General features: G+C 42.4%; 6 protein-coding genes and 1 non-coding gene across 7 annotated transcripts; 2 read left to right on the top strand and 5 right to left on the bottom strand.

Moving 5' to 3' along the window:
* Nucleotides 1–404: 404 nt before the first annotated feature.
* On the bottom strand, nucleotides 405–3,083 carry PUMCH_005153 (uncharacterized protein; the record flags this gene model as incomplete). The annotated part of the gene is made up of 1 exon (XM_063024059.1): nucleotides 405–3,083. One exon carries the CDS (start codon nucleotides 3,081–3,083, stop codon nucleotides 405–407), a length of 2,679 nt encoding a protein of 892 aa, XP_062880129.1.
* A 2,322-nt stretch (nucleotides 3,084–5,405) lies between these two features.
* PUMCH_005152 (uncharacterized protein) lies at nucleotides 5,406–6,338 on the top strand (the record flags this gene model as incomplete). The annotated part of the gene is made up of 1 exon (XM_063024058.1): nucleotides 5,406–6,338. One exon carries the CDS (start codon nucleotides 5,406–5,408, stop codon nucleotides 6,336–6,338), a length of 933 nt encoding a protein of 310 aa, XP_062880128.1.
* Nucleotides 6,339–9,024: 2,686 nt separating this feature from the next.
* PUMCH_005151 (uncharacterized protein) lies at nucleotides 9,025–10,314 on the top strand (the record flags this gene model as incomplete). The annotated part of the gene is made up of 1 exon (XM_063024057.1): nucleotides 9,025–10,314. One exon carries the CDS (start codon nucleotides 9,025–9,027, stop codon nucleotides 10,312–10,314), a length of 1,290 nt encoding a protein of 429 aa, XP_062880127.1.
* A 341-nt stretch (nucleotides 10,315–10,655) lies between these two features.
* On the bottom strand, nucleotides 10,656–10,737 carry PUMCH_005150. The gene has a single exon. It is a non-coding gene; the product is annotated as a tRNA-Ser (tRNA).
* An 87-nt stretch (nucleotides 10,738–10,824) lies between these two features.
* On the bottom strand, nucleotides 10,825–13,827 carry PUMCH_005149 (uncharacterized protein; the record flags this gene model as incomplete). The annotated part of the gene is made up of 1 exon (XM_063024056.1): nucleotides 10,825–13,827. The coding sequence occupies one exon, from the start codon at nucleotides 13,825–13,827 to the stop codon at nucleotides 10,825–10,827; it is 3,003 nt and encodes a 1,000-aa protein (XP_062880126.1).
* Nucleotides 13,828–14,225: 398 nt separating this feature from the next.
* PUMCH_005148 (uncharacterized protein) lies at nucleotides 14,226–16,634 on the bottom strand (the record flags this gene model as incomplete). The annotated part of the gene is made up of 1 exon (XM_063024055.1): nucleotides 14,226–16,634. The coding sequence occupies one exon, from the start codon at nucleotides 16,632–16,634 to the stop codon at nucleotides 14,226–14,228; it is 2,409 nt and encodes an 802-aa protein (XP_062880125.1).
* Nucleotides 16,635–19,601: 2,967 nt separating this feature from the next.
* PUMCH_005147 (uncharacterized protein) lies at nucleotides 19,602–20,816 on the bottom strand (the record flags this gene model as incomplete). The annotated part of the gene is made up of 1 exon (XM_063024054.1): nucleotides 19,602–20,816. The coding sequence occupies one exon, from the start codon at nucleotides 20,814–20,816 to the stop codon at nucleotides 19,602–19,604; it is 1,215 nt and encodes a 404-aa protein (XP_062880124.1).
* Between the last annotated feature and the right edge of the window lie 2,838 nt (nucleotides 20,817–23,654).

Here is a 23,654-nt window from a genome sequence, read left to right as displayed (position 1 = left end):
GTGGCTACGAAAGAATTAGAAGGAGTTTATATCATAAATGTTTTTCACTATAGGATGATATATGACAGTTTTGGAAGTAGATGTCATTGATTGAAACTAGTGCTTTGCAAGTCGAGGAAAAACAGAGATCGTCTCGATTGGAATTGATTTGAATAATATTGTCTTGCTGCTGCTAAGAATGAAAGAAACCATAGTCAAAGCTGCAGTGTCGGACTCAAAACCGTCAATGGAAGCGTTAGTTGGCAATGAGGCTGAAATTGGGATACAATTAGAGCCAGAATTACCGAGATATTTATTAGAAACTGATTCGTGTTATCAGAACAGGTAAAGCTGACTTGCCGTACAGATACAGCAGAATATTGGATTGTGTTTCGGTAGAGACGAAGCAGTATCCATCGCAGCTTCTAAGGTCTCTCTGCTGGGCGAGAGAATTGATTGAGCATTCCCAAAACGCCTTTTCTTCGCTTATCTACTGTTTCACCGCTTGCATCCAATCGCTCTGCAAAGTTGTACGACAGTTCGTGAAACTCACTACCATAGCCATAGGGCGTCCCTCTTTCTTTTGAGTTTGTTCCCGGTCTACGGGATATCACCATTGATTCTGTAGGTTGAATTGGAGGTGCTACCCCAATTGGAGCTTTGGGCAAAGCCTTTCCGTCAGCTTTCCTTTGGTCCTCATTTCCATAACTCTGCAAAAAGTACATGTATGATTTAATCATTTTATCATCCTGATAGTAGTCGTTCAAATCCGGATCTTCTTCTTCACTGGATTCTTCCAGATCCGATTGTTTGGCTTTGGCCGCTTTCGGTTTGTCTGTCTTCTGATTTGCCTTGCTTTTTGTATTGAGCTTGTACATCATATTCTTGTCTTTTTGCTCGAAATTGAACATCGCAAAGTAGCATACATGACCAAGTCCGTCAACATGAATGGTGTACTCCCTGAAAAAGTCAATAATTCTGCTTGAGCTGCTCGAAATTTTGAACCATAGAATAAACGGCGTGAGAACTAAGGACAAAATTTCGTTCATGATTATCACAATTTTCAAGCTGTATAACTCACAAAACTCATTCTTCACTCCCACAGTATGCAATCTACCATTCCATGAGCTCGGTAAGTAATGGGTGAATTGAGACACATATCTCAAACTGGCCTCTGGGTCATAAAAGAACGAAATGCCCTGAGTATTGGAATTTTCTGCGGTTTTGGTAACAGTGGAAGTATTGGAGTTCGACGTCACTGCCCATACCGTACCGAATAAACTAATAAAGAAAAGAGTGCTTCGGCCATCAATAAGTTCGAAAGACCAGAAACTGTGTTCCTCATCTTCGAATAATAAACCCATGATAACAAGTACTGCCATTACGGCACCCGACACAAAGTTCAACAAGGCCATAATGTTAATTGCAAACACACTTCCGGGAAATTGATTGATGTATGTGTTTGCCGGGCCTACAGACAAGTGCAAGCGCTTGATGAAAAAATGTGATAACTCGTTGAACTCCCTAAGTTTCCACTCGGCCCAGGGAGTGTATTGTCTGAGAGCAAGAATAGATGACGGATTTGATTTGTACTCATTGAAGTAGCGGAAGAAGTACAATAACACAAAATAAATCACAATGAAAGGGCAAAGAAGAAGGTTAATGATAGCAGCCTTCTTGAATCTGGAGCTCAATTCTTTAGATAATTGATTGCGGGAGGCTTCTTTCAAAATTTTTGCGTTGACTTGGCCATTTTCATTGAATATAAAGTTGTTGATGCACAACTTGATGTTCCATTCCAAGGTGCGAGTGAGAACAGACTTATTGTTGAAGAATGACAGAAGAAAAGAAGGGACAGGAATGGAAAGATCCAAAACATCCTTATTTACCAATGCAATGAGATAATTCTCTTTTCGCATGATTCTGTTGGCAATATCGTGGGCATTCAATCTGACTTTAGAGTTCAAGTCATTGACATAATGGGGTGGGACGTTGGGGCTGGTGGAAGTGAGTGAATTGTAGTCCTTGAGCAACATAAGACGCTCCACGATGATTGACCAAGGGATAGTCATTAGTTCGAGGTCATTGGGGATTCCTAAAAGGTTTCTGTAGAAGTTTTGGAGCTCTGCTAGTTTGTATCTGTAGTCAAAGTACAATTGGAGCAAGCGGAGCCCTATATAAGCACTGAATCCCAACAACAAGATCTTGAAAGAAAATGGAATATTGTGAATGACAAATCCAGGTATTATTAGGTCGCTGAGAGTCAATGTCTCGATGGATTTCGATTTCCAGTGGTTGAAGTATTTTTCGTAGTCTATTCCCCATTTGAGGAAAGAAGTGAAGCCAAGAATAAATACAAGAATAAAAATATCGACCGCTCGGCCCATGACAATGCTTACAAGGCCCTTTCCACGATAGTAGTAGTATAGGTCGGCTAAGAAATCGTCCATATTGACAATATTAGCCCAGAGGTATAGTGCCTTTTCCTTCGGAGGTATAAGGCGTCTATTCCGAGCAACCAGCAGTCTATGTTGTGGAATTGTGGCGTGGCTGCTTTTCCTATGCTCAGTTTGAATGTCAGGCTGCTGTGATGTTTTTTGAGGTAAATTGAACCGCAAAGACGTACCTACAGACGCTTTATTGGTCTTGTTCCCACTTGTATAGTTCTCGTTGATGGAAATTGGGTCAAGTTCACTCTCATCGCCAACTATCCTACCATCTCCTCTGGTGCCAGCACCAGCGCCTGGAACGACAGAATAGTCAGACAGTACCAACTTGGAAGGTTTATAAGGTGCTAGAAGTGGCAGCAGAGGCTCCAGTGCAGACAGGAGGCCCAGTTCTGAGTCCAGATTTAGTAAGTTTCTGTCAGAAGCCAACATCCCCAATTCTACGTCACCCAGGTCCCGCCGAAACTGTAAATTCCGCTGAAGCAGCTCTAGCAGTGGCAGGTCCCCATTTGTATCTTCAACATCATTTGCAGGGTCGTAAAACTGATAATTCTGTTGGGTTTGATTATAGATTGAATGGAGGCCAAAAACACGCAGAAGGAACGTATCACTAGTCTCTAAACGCTTATCATTGGATTTTTGAGTATACAGAGACATTGGTCTTGCTTTTATCTGCTGTTAGAAAGGTTCGGATGAATTGTGGGTAGTTTTGATTAGATAAGATATAGCAGTAGACAGTGGGTGTGTGCAGGAGATAAGAACTGTAGAATTGTAGTGTGGGTGTGACCAGAAGCTAATGAACGTGAAATAATCAAAGAATAGGCGAACTAATCAAACATAGCTTCAAAAGATTTTGGTTGGGTTTTTGTTTGTTCGTTTGTTGCTTGTGGCATCCACACTTGTGTGTATTGAGTATGCAATGCTTCTCTTGAAAATTCGAATACGGAGCAGATATTGGTTGCGATAGATGCAAGTAGCGAAACCTCCATAGCCACTTAAATTAATATCCTTGGCAAAAGAGATTGGCTGGGCAGTTTTTTTGTGTGGCCTAGTATTGGACTTTGTAGAGACAACTGTTCGTTCAGATGATGTCTTTCAATAAAGTATCAGAATCGGGATTTTTGTTCCAGTTTGCTCGTTTTTTGGATTGTCCCAGACACTTGACTCGCAATCTTAAAGTCTAGCCGCTCGTTCCAAACAAGTGAGGCTTTCCGGAACCAATAAAGAACATAGGATGGTGGCATCTTTCCAACCTAGTATGTCACATTTCGAAGGCCTGACCCATTTTGACATAAGTTCTCATAAATAACAAGCGAGGGTTCTTTCACTGATGTTTTGCTGAACAGACAGTCTTTTAGTATGTGCTACAGCATCTAGCGAACGCACTGAGGATAAGATAATCGGAATCAAGATCTTACACTACCAGAGAATATCTTTGAAAGACAATTCTTCTGTTCAACAATTTCCAGCTTCAGTTGTCTCTAAAACACTCATCTCTGTCTCATCTCTTTCGGAGACGCTTTGCAGCGAACGAGTCCAATATCCAAGCATCACAGAAGTTCTCATTTTGCTTTATCGCATTCATTGGTCGCGAAGTTGTCTAGTTGTTTGCTTCTTTACTTTCCAAAATGACTTTTCATTAGTCTTCAAAACTACGGTCTCCTACGAAGTAGTATTATCAAAAGATTTTATTGCAGAATACATATCTATGAAACTTAACAGTTGCACTTGGAACAATCGCAAGTTGGGGTTTGCGTTTGACCACATTTGCACTCAGAGCAGGAGCATTGAGCACATTTGCAGGTGTTGCATTGGCAAGGAGAACAAGAGCAGGCCATTTCGATGATGTTTATAAGTTATGATTAAGAATTGATTGATGAGGAAATATTTCCCAGGATTACTGGCCTCATTTATACCTTCGCGCGATTTGTGCGCTGCGTTCTTTTAGCGTAATAATGCGAGAATTCTGCGAGTGGCAAGACACGCCCCACTCTCGATGTGGAAAGGAAGGTGAGATTGTTTTGAGTAAAGTGGTCCTTTTTAGAAACCATTTTTTAATTGCTTTCCGATCATATGCGAGCATGATAGGTGACATTAAATATATACCTCGATCAAAAGCATATCAGCAAAAAATGAGGTCACAATATGGACGAAATCAATTATCAAAAGGATCATGGTGTGCCAGATTACGCAGTTGAAAATTTTTGTTGTCTGTCAAGTCTTTAGACATCTATCTAAAAGTGACTATACAACCTCTGGTCGAAATGCAACATGCTTTTCTAGGCAAAGAGATGACACTGTGATACAAAATTCATTTTAGAGCATTTAAATCAAGCACGACACTTTGAGTAATTGTTTTCGTAGTCATAATTTAAGTTCGAAATACTTTGCTGGAACAGTCTGAGCGCAGTTCTAGATGCATATCCACATCTTGATTTCCGTATTTTTATGTTCACCCGTTTCTTGCTAAACTTTTCTCCTGTAGACTAATAGTTCATGCCACTATCCACGTTGATTGACTTTTTGTCATTGGACTGCTGTGTTAACTAATTATTTTGCTAGCTATAGCATGAGCTGAAGCTTCCAATATGTACAATATGTAGGTTGCTATTGAAAAGCCATATAATATTGGATTGCATCCTATTTCGTATCTTTCGGTTTTTGTTCAGGAAGGCGGAACACATGATGAGCACCATACTCTCCATTCGGTGTAACAGGCAACTTCAGTTGCCTGTTGATTTCGCCGAATTCAGAGCAGTTACTTTTCTCGTTCGAGAAGGTTGGTTCGGCCGAAGTCATTCTCTCGGCTAGCGGTGACTCCATACTCTATTCTGTTCAGGGCTATTACTGCCGAAGTGGTATTTGCTTGCGCCTAACAAATCTTTTGTATAAATGAGTAAAAATAAAAATTCTTCCGTATATACGCTTGAGCAAATTGTCTTAAATTGTTGGTAGAAGCTCGCTTTCGTGGTCACGAAAATGGTATCAATCTCCAGAATCCTTCAGCAAATCAAAGAGAGTAACTCTCTTACTCCTAATCCTTCGTCGAATTTAGATTTTCAAGCAAGATCTCATGAAACGGAGGAGGAGCCAACACTTTATAAGCGACTCTTTGGCTTTCATTTTGGAAGCAAAGGTTCGGGAAGTTCTTCACTGAGTAGTTCCAGCTACGGTAAGACAAAAGACTACGGAAAGACAAAAGACTACGGAAAGACAAAAGACTACGGAAAGACAAAAGACTACGGAAAGACAAAAGACTATGGTAAAACAAAAGACTACGGAAAGACAAAAGACTATGGTAAAACAAAAGACTATGGTACAACAAGCAATTACGGTTCAACCAGTAACTTTGCCGCAGCTAACAACAATGGTTTATCGAGTAATTCTGGTTCAACAAACAACTACGGTTTTAGAAGTAATTATGGTTCAACAAACAACAATGGTCTAACCAGTAATTCTGGCACGACAAACAAAATTGATAAAACGGGTGGCTACAAAAGTTCTGGCTCCTCAAGAAAAGGATATGGCAGTAGTGGTAGGTGGGGAGGGTTTATGGGAGGGCGCGATCCATATTCCGATTACTGTTACTCATATCCATGCCACGGCTATTCGTCTCATTCGAGCTCCCTTGGAACTGGAAGAAACAATTTGCTGAACTACACGCTTTCCAGCGGTGACATGGTTTTGGTATTTTTGCCTTATATTTTAGTGGCAGGCTTCTTTGCCGTACTCGCTCTTTCGCTTTTGTTGCACTTGGCGTACGGTGCAATCCGTCTTTGTGTTGCGAGTGTTAAAGAACGCTTAAGGAAGTCTCGCGAGGCCAAGGTCTTAGCACTTCCGAAGCCAACCAAAAGTGTTTCTGAAATCAAGAAGCCTTCTAAGGCAAAATTGCATTCTTCGAAGCACCTTTGAATACTTTAAAGATAGCACAAGAGTGATGCTCCTTAAAGCTTGTTGAAAAGTGGTTCTGTTGAAGCTCTTTATATTCCATTCTATAAAAATATTCTGTTAACTTCCCCGAAGGGTGCAACTCTTTTAGTTTTAGCACTCGTCCACATCAACGAAGAATCTAGAGCCGAGAATGGCAATGGTTTTAACTTGTTCGATTCCATACTGAGTCAAAGTAGACAATTTTTCAAACTGACATACTTTTCAGAAGCAGCGCCCTTGATGTGTCCCCAAAAAAGTATAGTTTTTTTCTTACTCTAAATCATTTTGGCTTCAGTCATACCCTTTCCCTCGTTGAACTTGTAGAGAGCTTCTCCTAGAAGAGAGTATCGTATTAGGGCCGGTGAGTTGGTTACTGAACAATAGACTATCTATTACTTTGAATTTTTCTTGACTTCGACTTTTATGTGAAACGATGCATTTCGGATGTATTGGTAGCATAATCGAATAAGTCAGTTGCATATTACATCGGTGGGTGGAAGATTTTATTTTATGTATCTGTGTAATAGCTTTCTTTGGTCTTCCGTATAATTCGGCATACTGTTCGTCTCGTTTGACGACACTCCTTCGTTTCTGCGTAGTAAGATAGATGTCAATCAGACCCAAATTGACTTCAATTCTACCCAAACTTAGCATACTCTATTTCAATAAGTGCAATGATATTCAGGTTAAATTATTTTAGAAAATAATCAAAAAACGTTGCGGTGAGCCATGGACTCGAACCAAGGTCATCGAGTCATTCGAGTAAGAAATCTCACGTGCTAGACGACTATACTAAAAATGTAAGTGTACGAGATTTCGGATAATTATGTGACAGCCTCAACTACAATTTATCGACGTGTCTTTTTCTTCAGTTGAGCGTAAGCAACTGGGTTTCAATGGGGTATCTTAATAAAAGGTTGTTCTATGAGTGAATCTGAAGTGACCGTGCCTCAATGATTACCTTGATAACCTAAGCCGCCATCATTCATGTTGCAGCAAGCGTTGATGGAGGTGGGACGTATTGTACTCGACTCAGTGAACGAAGGTAAATTCAAGCTCAGATTTAGAAAAGAGACAGTTTGCAAATCAGACTATTTGATCAAACAATCAAAGGTAGGGTGAAGCGGCATATACATTCACGATGATCTCTTGAAATCTTGATTTCCAGCGAACAATATTCCAAGAATCGGAAATTTCTTCTCTTCGGTCTTGTACACATTTATGTCCTCTTTCATCGCCAACTTCATGTTGTGGTCGTTTCCGCTAAGTCAAATGAGGTGCCACGTAAAATGATGAGAGTATGTCTCAAAGAGATTAAACTCCCTACAAATTTCTATTCGTATTATTTCTGAAGAATTCCCAATTTTCAATTTTCAATTTCGCGCCTGACGAGGAAATTCGAAACAGAACGCCTCTTGTTTCAGATTCCGAAACACCTACTCTTGGTTTCCTCTCAATAATCAGAATTTCGATACACATAAACATCACACGAGACATAAAAATCCGTAAAATTGAACATACCACGCTAGTTTCCCTCGTAGCATTTTTTCTGCGAGTGCAATGGTCGAGGATGAGAGCTCCCCATACGATGAGTTGGAAGTGAAGCTCCTCGCAGCTCAAATATTTATAATTCAGGAAGCAAAAGTTGCACAAAAAGAAATTCTGGACTTTGTAAGTACAATATCCGAAGAGTTAGAAAGGGTCATCCTCCTCTGTCTTGAAGAGCCAGGCTACAGTCGAAAGAATCATCGTGCTTTCTATGATTTTATCCAGAGATTGCGCCAGTATAGGCGGTTGATGAGAGATTTCTTCAAGGAAATGGAAAGGACAGTCTCTGAGTCAGTGGATGAATCAATTGAGGACAAAGAGCTCTCTGTGTTGTTTCAAATCACTTTGAAAGAGCATATTCTGTTCCATGTTCGAAATGTTGACAAAAGTATTTGGAAATTGCAAGAACGTTGTCAAATTCTTGTTCGAATCTTGAATAAGAATAGGTAGTGGCATGAGTAGGGTAGCGCGAGAAATGGCACAGTCGCTAATTTTCAACACTACTCTGTGTGTACGAAACAAAACCATTTCTTTGTATGATACTTTTTAGTGTATAGCGTTGCATAAACAGAGGTGTTCTTCCTTGTGTATTTTGCAAAGATGTATCCACCCCGACTCTAAAGCTCATGACGCAAGATCCAAAACACCTCGGTGAAGATCCGAGTCAATACTTTCGGCTATCCGAATGAGTTTGGATTCAAACTATAAATATTATCAATTGGCTGTAATACAATTGAACAGATATTCGAATAGTGATTCGAAGAAATCTGTTAAGGTCAATCCCTCCGAAAATCGAGACGGCACTTCAAAGAAACAATTGTAAGACTTCATTATGTTATATGGTAAATTTGGAGCTTCCGAAACGTTTTTTCTTTGGCAAGCCAACAGTCTATGCTTCTTTGCGTTCGAAAAGTATCCGCCAAGAGACAAGTTCTGGCCTCAACAAGCTTAATCCACCAAAATCAATAGTCATGTTTTTCAGTGAAATTTTCTCCACTCCCAAATAACAGTCATCTTAAAATCCCCTTTCATTATTTCGCATCCCAATCTTCTCCCTTTCCGAAACTATCTAGCTCAACCACTACTGGAAAATCAACAGAAATAAACTGCCAAAATCTTCATGTACAGCCGTAAAAACAAACTCATTCTAATCTCTAATCTCTATTTTTCCTCGATCTTTTTCGCCTCCGGCTATCCTCCTCCTCCTTATCCGCATTGTCCTTCATGCACTCCTCCCTCCTTTAGCAACCACTTTTCTTTCGTAGTACAAACACAACCAACAATGCTTAAGTGGGTTCAATCTGGACTTTCCGCCGTCGCAGGCACCGCTGAACCCGAGTACGGCAGAGAAGCCATCCACACTGTTGTCGACACCATAAATAACGGCGACTGTCCTGTTTCCAGAGACACCACCATTGCCGACTTCAATTGGCTCCATCCAGACTACACCAATGTGGAAACACAAACGTTTTATTTCCTGGATTTGACCTCCGGATACACCGGCTTTGCGCAGGTGATCCACTCCAACTTGATGGGATTGAAGACCACGGCTCAGTTCACGTTTAGATTGTACAACAACAAGACTGGCGCTGAAGATGAGCATTGCGTGTGGACACTGACTGCGTTAGAGAACTTCCGCACTGACGGAAGCAATTTCTATGCTGACGGTGTTTCCATCGAGCACTCTGGCGACGACACCTTTGTGTTGAAGTCCACCGTCAATGCCGAGTCCGAGGTGAACTTGACCATGAAGAGACTCACTCCCGGTGTTATTTTCGGGAAGGATGGTCTGACATATTACGGTGACAACGTCAACGCCCCTTGGGGATCTATGCGTCATGTGTTCTGGCCTAGATGTTCTGTTACTGGAACCATCAAATTGAAGAACGGCACCGTGGATATCAATGGCTACACTATGTTTGTGATGGCAATGCAGGGCATGAAGCCACACCATGCAGCTAAAGCATGGAACTTCTTGAACTTCCAGTCCGATGACTTTTCTGCCGTACAGATGGAGTTCACAACCCCTGTTTCGTATGCGCTTACTAAGGTCAACGTTGCCATTTTGACTGATAAGAACCTGATCATTGCCACGTCCATCGACAATGAGATCGTTCACGAAGATGCGGAGCAAGATGACGTCGGTTGGAATGTTCCTAAGGCTATCACCTTCAACTTCAAGGGCTCCGACGGAAAACTGACCGTTGCCACTGTTTCTGGTCCTATCAAGGCCCTCGTGGAACGTGTCGATGTCATGGCTGAGATTCCACAGCTCATCAAGAACATTGTCAGCGGTATTGCTGGCGCTAAGCCATACATCTATCAGTTCTGCAATACCTTGACTTTGGAGTATGATGGCAAAAAGGTTCCCGGAACTGCCTTCAACGAGGTCACCTTCATCTCTGAGTAAGCCTCTCGGCGATATAGACTGCTTATACGAGCTGTTCTCGAAGCATTGCTTTAATGTTTATCGGCGCGTCAGTCCGACGGTACCGCGCGGTACCACTAGATGGGATTAATTTATGTACGTCTCCCATAGGTAATTCATGGTCTTTAATGCGATTCTCGTGAGTCCGTAGTTTCTAGTCTTTTTGCTTTTTAGGCAGCAATCGTAAACATCAAGAAAATGAAAATTACTCTACACAAGCGCGAAACAAAAGTTACGTATGTTTTAATGATCATAAAAGGTAAATTACAAAAAAGAATAAGAAGTCAGTAGTACTTCATTGAACACAAAACATCAAAAAATATCGACAACTGCAGGACTCGAACCTGCGCGGGCAAAGCCCAAAAGATTTCTAATCTTTCTCCTTAACCACTCGGACAAGTTGCCTTGTTCGAAATTTTGATCTTTAGATAGCCATCAGATAATCTAGTTCTATTTAAAAATACTCATCAAAGTTTAAATGTATTACTCTATTTATCTTCTTTCATAAGTGTAGAAGTGCAAAAAGACATACCCAAGCACCAAGAAGGTTCCAGCCCAAGCAAGCAATGCCGACACATCCTTCCAGAAGGCGGCCACGTTGAAACCAAAAGTGCTGAGAATAACGGCGCCCGGAACCTCGATTGAGAGGCCATACTTCTTCTCCCTGAGAATCAAGTCTCTAACTTCATTGATTGCCAAAGCCTCGTACGCATAATGGAAAAGTGAAATCCATTGAAGCCACTTGGTGGTGAACTTCAAGTCCTCACTGTTGATGAACAATCCCGCGAACAAGAGCGAGAACAACAAAATCAAAACACCGAAAATTGTAGAGGTGCTAGCATCTTTGACCAAAATTCCAACAATGAGAATTTCGACAGCTACTGCGACGTTGAATACAACCAACACCATAAGCGCCTTGACAAAGCCATTGTGGTCCATGGTGAGTCCAACTAATGGATAAAGAATACTGAGCAAGATGATTGGTGGGAAAACGCGCAATGGGATCAAGTCGCAAACCATTTTGCTTGCATAGTATGCCAAGGGGTGGTAGTAGTTATTTGCACGTTCTCTTATGAAAATGATTCTTTCTTCAGCGAAGGAGTGGAGGCCCGTCAATGAAGAAAAGCCGAAGAGCGCCAATATGAAGAAAAAGAGACCAAGACGGTTTTGGAATCCGCTGATATCGTTGCTCACGTGGTAGTACAAAAGGCCACAGAAAAGGCCAACCATAAGCGAAAGTACATAGTTGGACAAAAGAAGCTTGGGGTTACGGTACAAGTTCTTGAATGTACGCGAGCTCAAAATGGAGAATTGCGTCCAGAAGGAAGCTCTCTTCAATAGGTGCTGCTGGATATCCAAGTCCAACGGGTTATTTGCAAGGTGTAGGATCTCCTGTCTCAAATTGATTGCCAAAGGACTCTCATAGAAAATCTGCGGAAGCTTATTGGTAATCTGGATGATTTTACCATCATTAGGTCCATCCACTTGTTGGTAGTTGTATTCGTCTCTGTGAACCGCCAAGTGCTCCCATTCTCTAGTCACATCGGCTTCAGAAGTAGTTTGCGAGAGGAAAGCTTCATGGGGATCCTCCTCGGAGGCAATCTTGAGGATTTTCTTGTGGTCGACAGTGATATCAATCAAGTAATCAGCAATGTTGTAGCCGAGAGGGCATTGGTATCCATTTTTACCAAAGAAGTCGTTGCAGTTGATCATATCTCCAGAATACACCAAGTCTCCCTCAGAGAGTAAAACAAGCTTGTCAAAAAGAGAAACAATGTTACTGCGTGGCTGATGAATAGTGAAAACTATGGTTCTATTGAAGTCTTTGGCCAACTTCACAAGGCTGTCAATAACATTCTTCGCATTGTATGCATCAAGACCGGACGTTGGCTCGTCTAGGAATAAGATTGATGGAGAGGTAACAAGTTCACAAGCAATGGACACACGTCTTTTTTCTCCTCCAGATATTCCCCTTTTGAAATCAGATCCAATTACACGATCTTTTATGTGGTAGATTCTTAACTCATTCAAAACCTCATGAACCTTGGCAATTTTGGAGTTTACGTCCATGGCACGAGGCAAACGCAACAAAGCAGAGTTAAGAACGGTTTCATAGACTGTAAGAGTTGGAATAAGATGGTCTTCTTGGTCAACGAAACCCACTATCTTTTTGTAGTCTGTGGCAGGCAAGATCTTACCGTTGACATATATATTCTTTTCGACAGTCCCCGACTTGGCTTTGCCTGCCAAAATGTCGAGCAAAGTGGTTTTTCCAGCACCAGAGCCTCCCATGATAGATAAGCATTGGCCCGGTTCGACGAGTCCATAGATGTTGTTCAAGATCTTGTTTTTACCAATGGAATAGTTGATGTCACTAAATGAGAGTGTGGTAGGGGTGAAGTTGTTGCTGAGCGGATTTTCCTCAGTATTGGAGGGATAGTCCTTGTACTGCTTAAACATGGGACTACGTCCGATGTTGTAGAGAGTAAATGCGATGGCAACTGCAGTCACTAAGGCCACGGCAGCAATGGTTAAAATATCATTGAGGGTAATTTTCTTTCTGCCGGGAAGATCGTAGCCAGGAATTTCACTCTTGTGCAAACACTCGCCCGATTTGCAGTGCAAAGTGATGTAAGGATCGCCAAATACGGACGAAATCAAATCGTTCATACTAGGTTCGGAGAACTTACAGTTTTTCTTATTCAAGTCGCAGGAGATCTCACCCGGTCCACGAATGGTCTCGGTGAGAAACTCGCTTATATCAATAGAACCGTCTTCACCGCACAACATGCGATCTGGCAAGCATTTGCAGGCCACTTCCTCGCATCTATAGCGGGTGCCATTGGAAGTGAGATCATGAGCAAAGTCACATTTGGACAAGTCACAGTAAAAAGACTCCCGCTCAGCAATCCAGAACTGGAAATCGCACGCGGCTGCTGTCTTGTTACAGCTGATGGTCACCTGTGGCTTCTTGCCTTCCAAAATAGCAATAATCTTTGGATTTGTCACATCACACATCTGGTGCGCCGTGTTAACGATCGCACCACCCGTGTAACACGTTCCTTTAAGGCCCTCAGGCACAAATGGGTCACACAGAGCGTCAGCGGTACATAAATTACAATTGATTCCACCCCATCCATCTTTACATTGGCAAGTCTCATTTCCACGCTGCGGACGATTTTTGTTGCCATCAGAAAGAGATCCACACAAGGGCTCTGAACAGTCCATTCCTCCATATCCATCTCTACACTCACACATTCCTGTAAATGTGTTACATTGGGAAAACTGGGTACACTCGAAATTTGGAAGATTACAGTTGAAGCATGGCGGACAGTTGTCGCTGGGTTTTTCAGAGGTAAACACACTTTTGAAGGAGTCGTGATGTTTCTTTTGTTGAAGAATACGGTCAATTTGGAGCAGGTATGGTTTCGGCTGCAAATCAGACGATGCTGAGGCAGCAACAGCCAATAGAAGAACGCCAATGGCGAGTTTCATGGTTACGAGCACTGGCTTATTTCCCAATTGAGCAAAGTCCGAGTGAAATTTGTCGTTTTCAGGTTGGAAACGGAGTTCCTGCTTTAGTTTTTCGAAGTATGGAGAGAGTGTTCTGCATTTTAGAATCTGGGGGCCGTTATTGCTGGGTGTTTGTCTGCAGGTCCTTATCTCTAAAAACCATTCATACTATCGAAATCGAATGCGCGGTTCTGCTAAACGTTTCTTTTTTCCAGAACTTGTCGTTTTGATTTGGTATTGTTATAGTTTGATGATTTATTTAATTGAATCACCATTGATTCCTATGAAACGAGTGTATTGGTGAGTTTATAAGCAGTGTCGTACTGTTGTAGAAAGTGCCACATTGTGCATCATTGGTCAGATGGTCAGCAGGTACTGCCTTATTTCTGTTGCATCTCAATCATTTGCTGCACTTGTTGCCGCATAAGGTCCTTCAAGTCGGCAACATCCGCGCGGAGCTCCTCAACTTGCTCCGACTTTTCGCCCACAAGCACCATCAACGTATCCTCCGTCTTGCGCTTCTTTTCAAGCTCTTGCGCAAGCTCTTCTGTGCGCGCCTTCAAGTCGCTGACGTCCTTTTGTGCGTCAAATAGCGCCATAATCTCCTGTTGTGCCTGTTCCTTTTCTTTCACGAGCTCTTCGTTTTCCTCCTGAAGCGTGAGAATCTCCATCTCTAAGCGACGAATATTGGAGCTCATTTTACTTATAATCTGGATGTTTTTGGTGGCACCACTGGTGCTTCTGACAGGTGTGTTGGACGACGTGGAGTCGGCTGCATCCTGTGGAAAGATTTCAGAGCTAATCATTTGCGAGTTAGGAGTCTCTGGGATGAATTGGAATTGGGATTGTGTGAAGCCGTTGTCATCCCAACCAACAAGAGGTGTGTTGATAGCCAGGTTCGGGTACAGTGGGAAGGTCAACGAATTCAGCGAGTGTAGGCGCAATGGAGGCCGTGGATGTTCTGCTCGCGTCATCAGGAATTGCTCCTGTGACTGCCTATGACTGTTCTGAAGAGAAATGTTGTCAGACGACATTGACACTGGAAATTGTTGTGATTGGGACTGTAATGCTGTGATGGTCTCCAGAAGTGTTTGGATCTTCATTTCGTAATTATTTTGATCGGCTTCTGAAACATTCCGAAGACTGACTAGTTGCTCCTCGAGCTCCGCGTAGTCATTCATCTTCATTTTGAGTTTGAATGTAGTCTCGGTGTCCAAATCTGTTAAGCGATGAATTTCTGTCTTGAGCTTGGTGATTTCCTCCGTTTGTTCACTCAATTGACTGTGTAAACGCTTGATTTCCGCAGTTGCCTTGACTTTGCTCTTTTTGAGTGTGTCTACTGTTGCGTTGAGATTTTCGATTTTTTGTCTCAAATCAAGCTCGATTAAACGCCAATTCTCCAGTGAAGACAAGAACTGTTCTTGCAATTTCTGATTAGCCTGTGAAAGCTTGGCATAATCCTGATAGTCTATTTTCTTGCTAGATTCGTTCGAATCTGAGTTACTCTCAAAATGGCCAGACTTCAAGAAGCTTTCATTCTCCAATCGTAGCTGCTCTATCTTCGACTCTAAGCGTGACACTTCCAAACTTGCCTCATCCTTAAACTGAATGATTTCTCGGTTCAAGCCGGAAATTATGGCCTCCTTAGACAGTAGCTCGAGCTTGCTCAGATTTTGCAATAGTTCCAACTGAACGGATAACTCACTAATTTCCTTTCGTGTGGTCCGTTGCTCATCAATACCAGTTTCGTAGAGCTTTTGAAGCTCCTTGTACTTACCCTCCCAATTCAGCTTCTTTGTGCGATCAATCGTATTCTGAAGATCGGCGATTTTTTGGGTAGATTTTGTCATCGCATCCAAGAGCTGATCAATGGATGTAAATTTATGTACTTTTATCAAGTCCTCGATCTCACTGATCTTAAGAAGGCTCTGGTTGTTCTTTTCTGAATAATTTTTCAAGCTGGCCTCTAGCTCCTTATTTTGCGCTACAAGACCACGGATGCGTTCATTTTGTTTGATTTCCTTGCTTGAGAGTTCCTTACCCTCATCCATGAGCTGAGCAATGACGGTCTCTTTCTCTTTGAGTTTTTTTTCTACGGCGGAAGAACCGGTATTTCTCTTCAACAGCTCGAGTTCATGCGATTTCAGAGCAACAGATAGACTGAGTTTCTGGATCTCTTTCTTGAGAGCGGCAATTTCTTCCTTCAGTGTTTCGTCTATCGCTGGATTAGGTGAACAGGTTTGACTCTCTTCAGCTACACCCTTTGCGGATGTTTCAGGGCCATTGACCACGGAAAGTGACTCTGTCACGCTTTGCTGATCATTCTGGGTAGGTTCTGGCTCATTTGCTCCGTTTCCAGCACCCAGATCATCACCCATGGATGTAGAACTCGAAACTGATGCATCTGCATTGTACAGCACGTCTACGCCGTCTAAAAATGCCTGCGCAACTGCAGCAGCTGCTGGATCTAGTGCTGTATTGTTACCAGAGTCATTTCCTTCTGGTTCTGCGCTCTTTGGCTCATTGCTTATGGGCTTGCCAGATTCCCCAGAAACCAGCGTATTGGCGGCTTCCAGAGCAGAAACTTCGGTCTCAGCAAACGAATTGTCCTGGGTTACTATTGGGCTATTTTCTGCGGTGCTACAAGCACTGAGCGAAGGAAAATCCAGCACTCCAGATTGTTTCTTTTTCGATTTAGCAGCCTGAGCAAGTCTTTCTTGCAACGTGAGCCGCTTCGGCTTACTCAGCTTGGCAGGCGGGAGTGGTGTTCCGTCTCCAGGCTCTGACATTGTCGACCAGGCTCTTCAGATACGGATCAGATTAGGTTTCGTGTAGTTCGACCCTGATTGTAGATAAAAGCTGGGATGCACGGGTGTGATCTCTCCAGATCATTTGACGTTTTCATGACAAAAAAAAAAACTTTAAAGTATGATTGGGTGCTATTCTTCGATTCATTTTAGTTATGTTGTTGAGTGTGGTTACATTTTGTTTTGCTGCTTACAAGCTCCGAGGGAGAACTCAGGCTCACTGCACCACAAATGGCACAGACTTAGACGTACAATGTCTAAAAAGCGATCCTGTGATGAAAATTAATAGTGGAATTTCTTTTCTTGATTCTTTGTTCTATGTTATGCCTCCTGTTGAAGCGGTAGAAAGCGAATTATAGTGGAGCTGCTCAGAACACCAGCAGAACAGATAGCAAAGCAAGTAGCGAAGCGAGTACAATAGCAATTACAATGGCAATTATCAGCAGTGGGGCGGAAATAGCTCCGGAAATGGGATGTCTCAGAATTATTTTGAATTCGTCCTCCGCCCCTGACGCTTTTGTCTCTGGGCGCTCGAAGGAACTTCTCAAATCTGCCCACCACGCCAGTTACATCAACGCCTTCTCGTAAATAATAATCGAAACTTTAAGATAAGCCTCTCAATTCCTCTTTCGGCTGTTGCATTGAGAAACTCGTCCCCAAGAAAATGCCTCGCCCCGTTTTTTGACTACTAGACTTGACGTAATCGGAGATAATCGCTTGTGTATCCAGCAGGCGTCGCAACTGCCCCATTTAGAAGGTAACTATGCATGCTATACACAGAACGCTGACCATTGGTGAATTTTATTTCTTTCTCCAATGTGGGATGGGGATGTGGAATGCGCTGTATTGCAGCCAGTGACCCTTACCGTAATTTGTTTGGAATGCGTGCCTGCAGATACCACTGCGCAGGGGGTTATGGCGCAGATGCTTTGAGTATCGAAATATTCTAGAAACGGTGCCTCATTTGAGCAATAAACAAACTAACCCCATATGGCCAGTTCTTGGGTTCCAACGAGATTCATGGTCGAAGGGTTCAAGAAATCACCATTTTTCAATTTCGGATCCTATCACGATTACAAAATGACTGCACCTGCGTCTTGCACTCGCGTTATGAGCCCCTCTTGACGGACCCTATATACACTACGTAAGGTTATGAGGGCGCTGTTGCAGATCCTCCTGTCAACCAAGTCAACCAACGTCTGACGCAAGAGAACTCCAGGGGATGTCAGGCCGATGAGCACAATTTCAATCGACGCCGCAAGGTTTCCTGTTTGTTTCTAAGCCTCGTTCTTGCGAAACCTATCGCTTCTTCACACACTGTTCAAAGGCATAATCATTTTTAAGGTATGGCTTAAGGTATGAGCCTCGCTTCCTGTAGCGGGCCATAAACACAGATTCTTGTGAAGTAAGTTGTCTCAAATTGAATTCGCTAAGACAAGTTCCGAATCGGCCCGTCTAGATGCTCCGGTATGCTCGTATACCTAGTTAGTGGTGTTTAAATTGAGTCTTTTTATCTCTGAGGAAGTTGGCATTGCAACGTTCTCTAGAAGCGGTAATATGATGTGCGATTCCGAACCTCGGATCGCCAAGGCGGTACCGCGGCTGAATGTTTTCCTAGTTTGGCTCGATCTGGTATGAGCAATGATCATCCACACCTGAGGCGACACGAAGAAGCCGATTGTGAACAGGTTTGTTGAGCTCTAGATCTTGAAATCAGAGGATTCTGCACAAGCTCGGAGTGAATGTAGTAGCGCAAGGATTCATTTGCAACAAAGGCTCATAATCAAGGATGCTATGTCTGTTACTGTCCTGTAAGATTTAGCCGCCAGGCAAAAAGGACTGTACTTACATCGAAATTGTTTTTGGCAATGCAATCAGATCAACTTTATCTAGTTCCTGCCGCAAGTGTGTGAAAGGTCTTTCAATATGACGGAATATATTCCGAATTAGTGCGAGCCACGCGAAGTTTCTTATATTTTCCTAAGGCTTTGAATTTGTACGAAGGATCATTTTATTAATCCTGCTTGAACCGTTGAACTTCCTCATTCGTATCGTTTGTGACACAATTTTTGCAGGATGATTATGAGGCATCGTTTCTAAATTTGTAAAACTATTACAGCTACAGGGTTGTTAGAGGCCTTGCATTATGGAAGGCTTTCTACCTCGTTCAAGTTGAATTCTTGAGTTTCTTCTTTTGAATTCCCAGTTCTTCTGAATAAATTTTCAAAGTAGGATTATTACTATCCGAGCTTATCTTTGCTCATAAGAGGATATTACAGGCTCAACAAATTAAACTTTTCTGCTGGTTGGCTAGATTGTGAGCGGGGAAATAGGCGGACCTGTTTCGTCGGCGATCAATAACCGATTTATTTCAAGACTTGTCAGATTGTGATGTTTATCCTCTGCTAGCAATATCTCGTTTGAAACCGATTTTACTACTGCCCTAATATCCATTTCCCAGAATTAGTATTCTTCATGTATTTGCAATCTGTCGATAATGAAATGAAAGACGTCGTTCTTTGTATATAAGCGTTTACAATTCTTTTTGGGTTTCAAAGTCTCTCTTGTTGTATCTCTTGATCTGTTGCATGATGAATACACCTATGAAACTTCGACCGTTAGATAAAACTGAGGAGAATTCAGTACTGCCCCTGTCTCAGATGCATTTTTGTTCATTCTCCAAATTCCGAATTTGAATTATGCATAGTACTCATGCCCCTCCAAAGTGTAGAGCTTGTTTTAATGCTTATTGATTGATGCTTCGAAATTGAAGGCCCTCAACTCCATCGCTAAATCTTTTTCTCAATTTGTCATTTGGATTGTCTATCTTTCTATCGCTTCATTACATCGTTTCTTCTTGGCTTTTGTGCTTCATTACTATATTATATTATCTTTTAAAGAAAACACCCAGACACCTTGTCTCACCAAACTTCACCATGGAACCACATTTTAGCTGACATTCAGTACAATCGAACTCACCAGAGGGAGCTTGCTTGCCGATCTCTCCTCTGTCTTTTCCTCGTTCTTCTTCTCTTCTTCCACAGAACACGCTGACTCGCTCCCGTCCGGCGAGAGGCAAGCGCTATCACTATGGCTGCGGCCCTTGCGCGCCGAGAAATAATCCTCTTCATTTTCGACAAGGCTTCGGAATTCAGCCTTGGACAAACGATGGCCATGGTTCTTGGTGACTATGTGCGTGTTGAGGTGATTGAGTGACCCGTAGCTTTTTGTGCAGTTTGGATGGTGGCATTTATACTTCCGATAAATTTGATGGTATCTACGGCGGAAGCGTCGATTTTTTTGACCAAAATAGGGGAATCCCACCATGTTCAGATGACACTGACCTGTATATAGCTCGGGCTGTAGACCCTCGACAACACCGGGCCCATAGAAATAGGGAGTATTTTGCGGAACAGCCCCAATTGCATTACCATAACCAATAATCGATGAGGGCATTTGGACGGGCATTTGTTTTGGCGGAGCTTGAATATATCTTACTTGGGTCTTGTCAATCAGGTCCTGCATTTGCGTCACGTCTGCAACGCCTGGTAAATAAGACTTGGACTCGGGCACAGTGCCGTTGCCGGAGGTAGAAGAGGTAAAAAATGGGTATCGTAGTTGCTGCAGAGATGGCTTATGTCCTAGCTCCATGGGACTGGGAAGCCCCAGCATCAGACCGGGCGCTGGAGAAGAGAAATTAGAAATTGAGGTGGGGCTGTGAAGGGGGAGATTGAGGGTGTGTATGTTATTAAGCAGTTGTGCGTGGGGGTGCAGAAACTGGGGATGCATTCCTGTATTGATTTGAGACAGAATGCCCTGATTTGGTGTTCCGCTCGCATAGTTGTAATATGTGGACACGAACGGCTGATGTGTCGCGGCAAAATAGCCTGGTTTGGCGCCCTGTTGCATATGCATTCCAGGATACCGGATATTGTACTCAGGATGCATTGCTGGAGTCCCCACGCTGGAGCTGCTTCCTGACCTACCCACCGCTGCAAGTGAATACATTGAAGGGCTAATGGGTGAATCAGAATACGCAATGGGATTTATTTGGAGCATTGGATATTGGGCAGCAGGAGGCTCGTTTAGGAGATGTGAAATCGACTGTCGATCGCCTTTCCGGTATGTTGAATTCAAATCCACTACTGCCGGCTGTGTTCCCATAGAGTTCTGGAAGTTTAGATGGATCAAAATTCACAGTGCTTCTTGGGGCGTTCACCTGGTACCGAACTTTCAGAATACCGGTGAAAATAGAGAGAAAGAGACTTCGAAGAGCAGCGAATCCGGAGGAACCTTTAATATTTGGGGGAGTTTCTAGGTATCTTCGATGTGTGAGATAGATATTGGTATGATGAAGGCTTTTTAGTATGTGTATGATGTGGAGGTGTAGGGATTGTTATCTAGCAGTAGAGTCATTCAATGCCAACGTTGCTTAAGACACAATAATGGAAATCACAAAAAAAAAGTGTAGAATTCGGGGCAGCAAAACCCTGGCTTATATATGAAGACGAGACGACACCGAAAGCTCCTCAAAGATCACCATTGGTGATGCATACGGGGTTGACATTGACAAGCAATTAAGGCGTCTGTGCGTCGAGTGGTGCGATGTGTGTAATGCACCAAGAGTTATTTCTGTTGACGTTTGTGTGCCGGCCTTAGCGGACTCTGCGACCCCTGTCTGTAGCTGCACGGCGGATATACTTACTAATCTCTTTTGGCAATTATCGGCATTCTGGTGGAGTATTTTGTATTATCTCCCATTTTGCGAGCATCCTTTTGGTGTTTTGTTCACGTTGGCATGCGCATACTCACAGTAGCAACGCGGCCGTATATGCGACACTTCGCCGCCGTTATCTTGTAGTAATTCCGATTGTTGCCTTACTGTGGAATAAACGGTTGCATTGCCACCTATCCCTTCGGCCATCTTATTCTCGTCAAGTAGGTTTTGCGGGATTTGTCTTTGGGCAATCTTAGCTTTGATGCTGCCATGTCGATTAAAGGTTACAATCGATCCCCAGGATATAGCTTTGCATGAGGTCTGGAATTCAGCTGGAGAATCCAAGAAAAATACTGGCTTACATACAGGGATATATCGATAGAAATGTCAAATCCTTCCAGGAATTTCGTGGGGAGTGGTTCTTTATCTACAAATCGCAGTTCTTGACTCGATTTACTGATTTAATCTAATTAACGTATCGGATTCTTCGAATCATTTTCTTGGCAAGAAGTCTCAGTTCTACATAAACTGAGCTATTGGGTAGTAAATCATTGAGAAGTGTATTGTAGCTTGTAACGACCGGGAAAAAAATTATGTAGTAGCTTGACCATTCACAATTGAATTGAATTTGAACTTGAATATATCTTCATTTTCTTTCGGGTTTCATGATAGTTTTCTGGTTATCGACTTAAATTTCAGAAAACTTTTGAAGCCTGAGAATTCCTTGAACGTGAAGGCTTGTCAAGCCAGTCAGTATTTGTTTCTGTATGATTATATATAGATTTGTATTCTTCAAGTATCTGATTATCCTTAATAGCTTCTTTGTCAAAGCTTCTTGAAGCTTTGTTGGGTTCTATTCAATTTTTATGAAGGCGCCATGTTGGAAGGATTCCAATGAAGTCATTCGACAAGAAGGAACTTAATTGTTTTGTTAATTTCAATTATCACTTGTTAATATTCAGCTTTGTCTTTAATTTGGTGTGTGCATTCGATTGGAGAGGTAATATGAAAATTGGTATAAATCCATCAAAATCAGCAGTCACATATATCAAGATAGGATTCTTGCATATCTATATAAACATTGAAGTCTTTGAGTTCACAATTTTCAAAAGAGCTTTTTGTCAGGAGGCAGAAATAACGACTGCTCAAATCTGGAATTTGAAATTGCTCCACAATCGAGCTAGGTTGAGCGGGAGTTCTTCCAAACAAGGAGTGGTATTTGCAACATGGTTATATTGCAAATGTATCCCCTTGTACATATTCGATTTGCGCCTGAGCACTTCAAGTTGTCAAGGAAACGGTTACAGCCGCATACGAGGCAGTTCGTGTGGCCTTATTTTGTTCAATACAACATCATGCATTCTGAAATCCAATTCTGGAGTTTCTGCTTCCGTTTTGAGTTCCTTCGTACTCGCAACCAGGCGTTAGTACTTGCATTTGGTTGGTTGTTGCAACGACTTACAACCAAGTATGTGCAAGGACTTGTAACCAAACATGTGCAACGGTATTTGGCAACCGTTGAAGAATGAAAGAAGCGTGTTTAATTAAAATAGTGGAAAGTTCAATTCGAGTTGTCAACCAGAGACTCGTGTTTTGCGCTTTCAGCTAAATGGAAAGAACAAGCACCTCACGATCCAACCATTGTCCACCGATGTCCAGTATACCAATAATTACTGGACTTTTCAGTGAGGGCGGGGAGAACGCGCAGACTGTTAAATTCTAGAATAGTTATATCTTCGTTAAATTTGATTGATGATTCGCTTTTCTTTTTCAGATCAACCATAGATAGGAGGCACGCGCCAGCGGTTAACAGGATCTGCACCTGGTGCAAATCATGTATGGGTTCGTTGCACTCACCTACACACTCCCTGCGTTAGATGTATAGAGGCATACTTAAGGTTGTCAAAATGCATGGCTCCCTATTATTTAACTCATTTAAGAATTTAATCAAATTGGGCGTTAGTAGAATATGCAACAAACCTAAACAATAACTTCCATAGGTTCAGCTGGGGAGCAATGCGCTACCATTTCAAGAAAAAATACAAAAGATGGGTCTTTCTTCACATTCATGTGTCAACATTCCGAAGTTTGGCGCGAGCTTATGCATGACTAATAAATCAACTCCTCAGCTGAACAATGTGCGCTATTTATTGGACTGATGAATCTGCAGAGAATACACCCGCGTACAACAAAACCATTCCACTAGGAAGTCAAGACTGTATTATTGAGCGAATATAAACGGTCTTGTTTTGGCTAAAAGGAGTTTATCATGGGTCTGCAACAGA

The sequence above is a fragment of the Australozyma saopauloensis genome, chromosome 7, assembly GCF_035610405.1.
Source record: "Australozyma saopauloensis chromosome 7, complete sequence".
NCBI lineage: Eukaryota > Fungi > Ascomycota > Pichiomycetes > Serinales > Metschnikowiaceae > Australozyma > Australozyma saopauloensis.
This window is presented reverse-complemented; position numbering and strand designations above follow the sequence as displayed.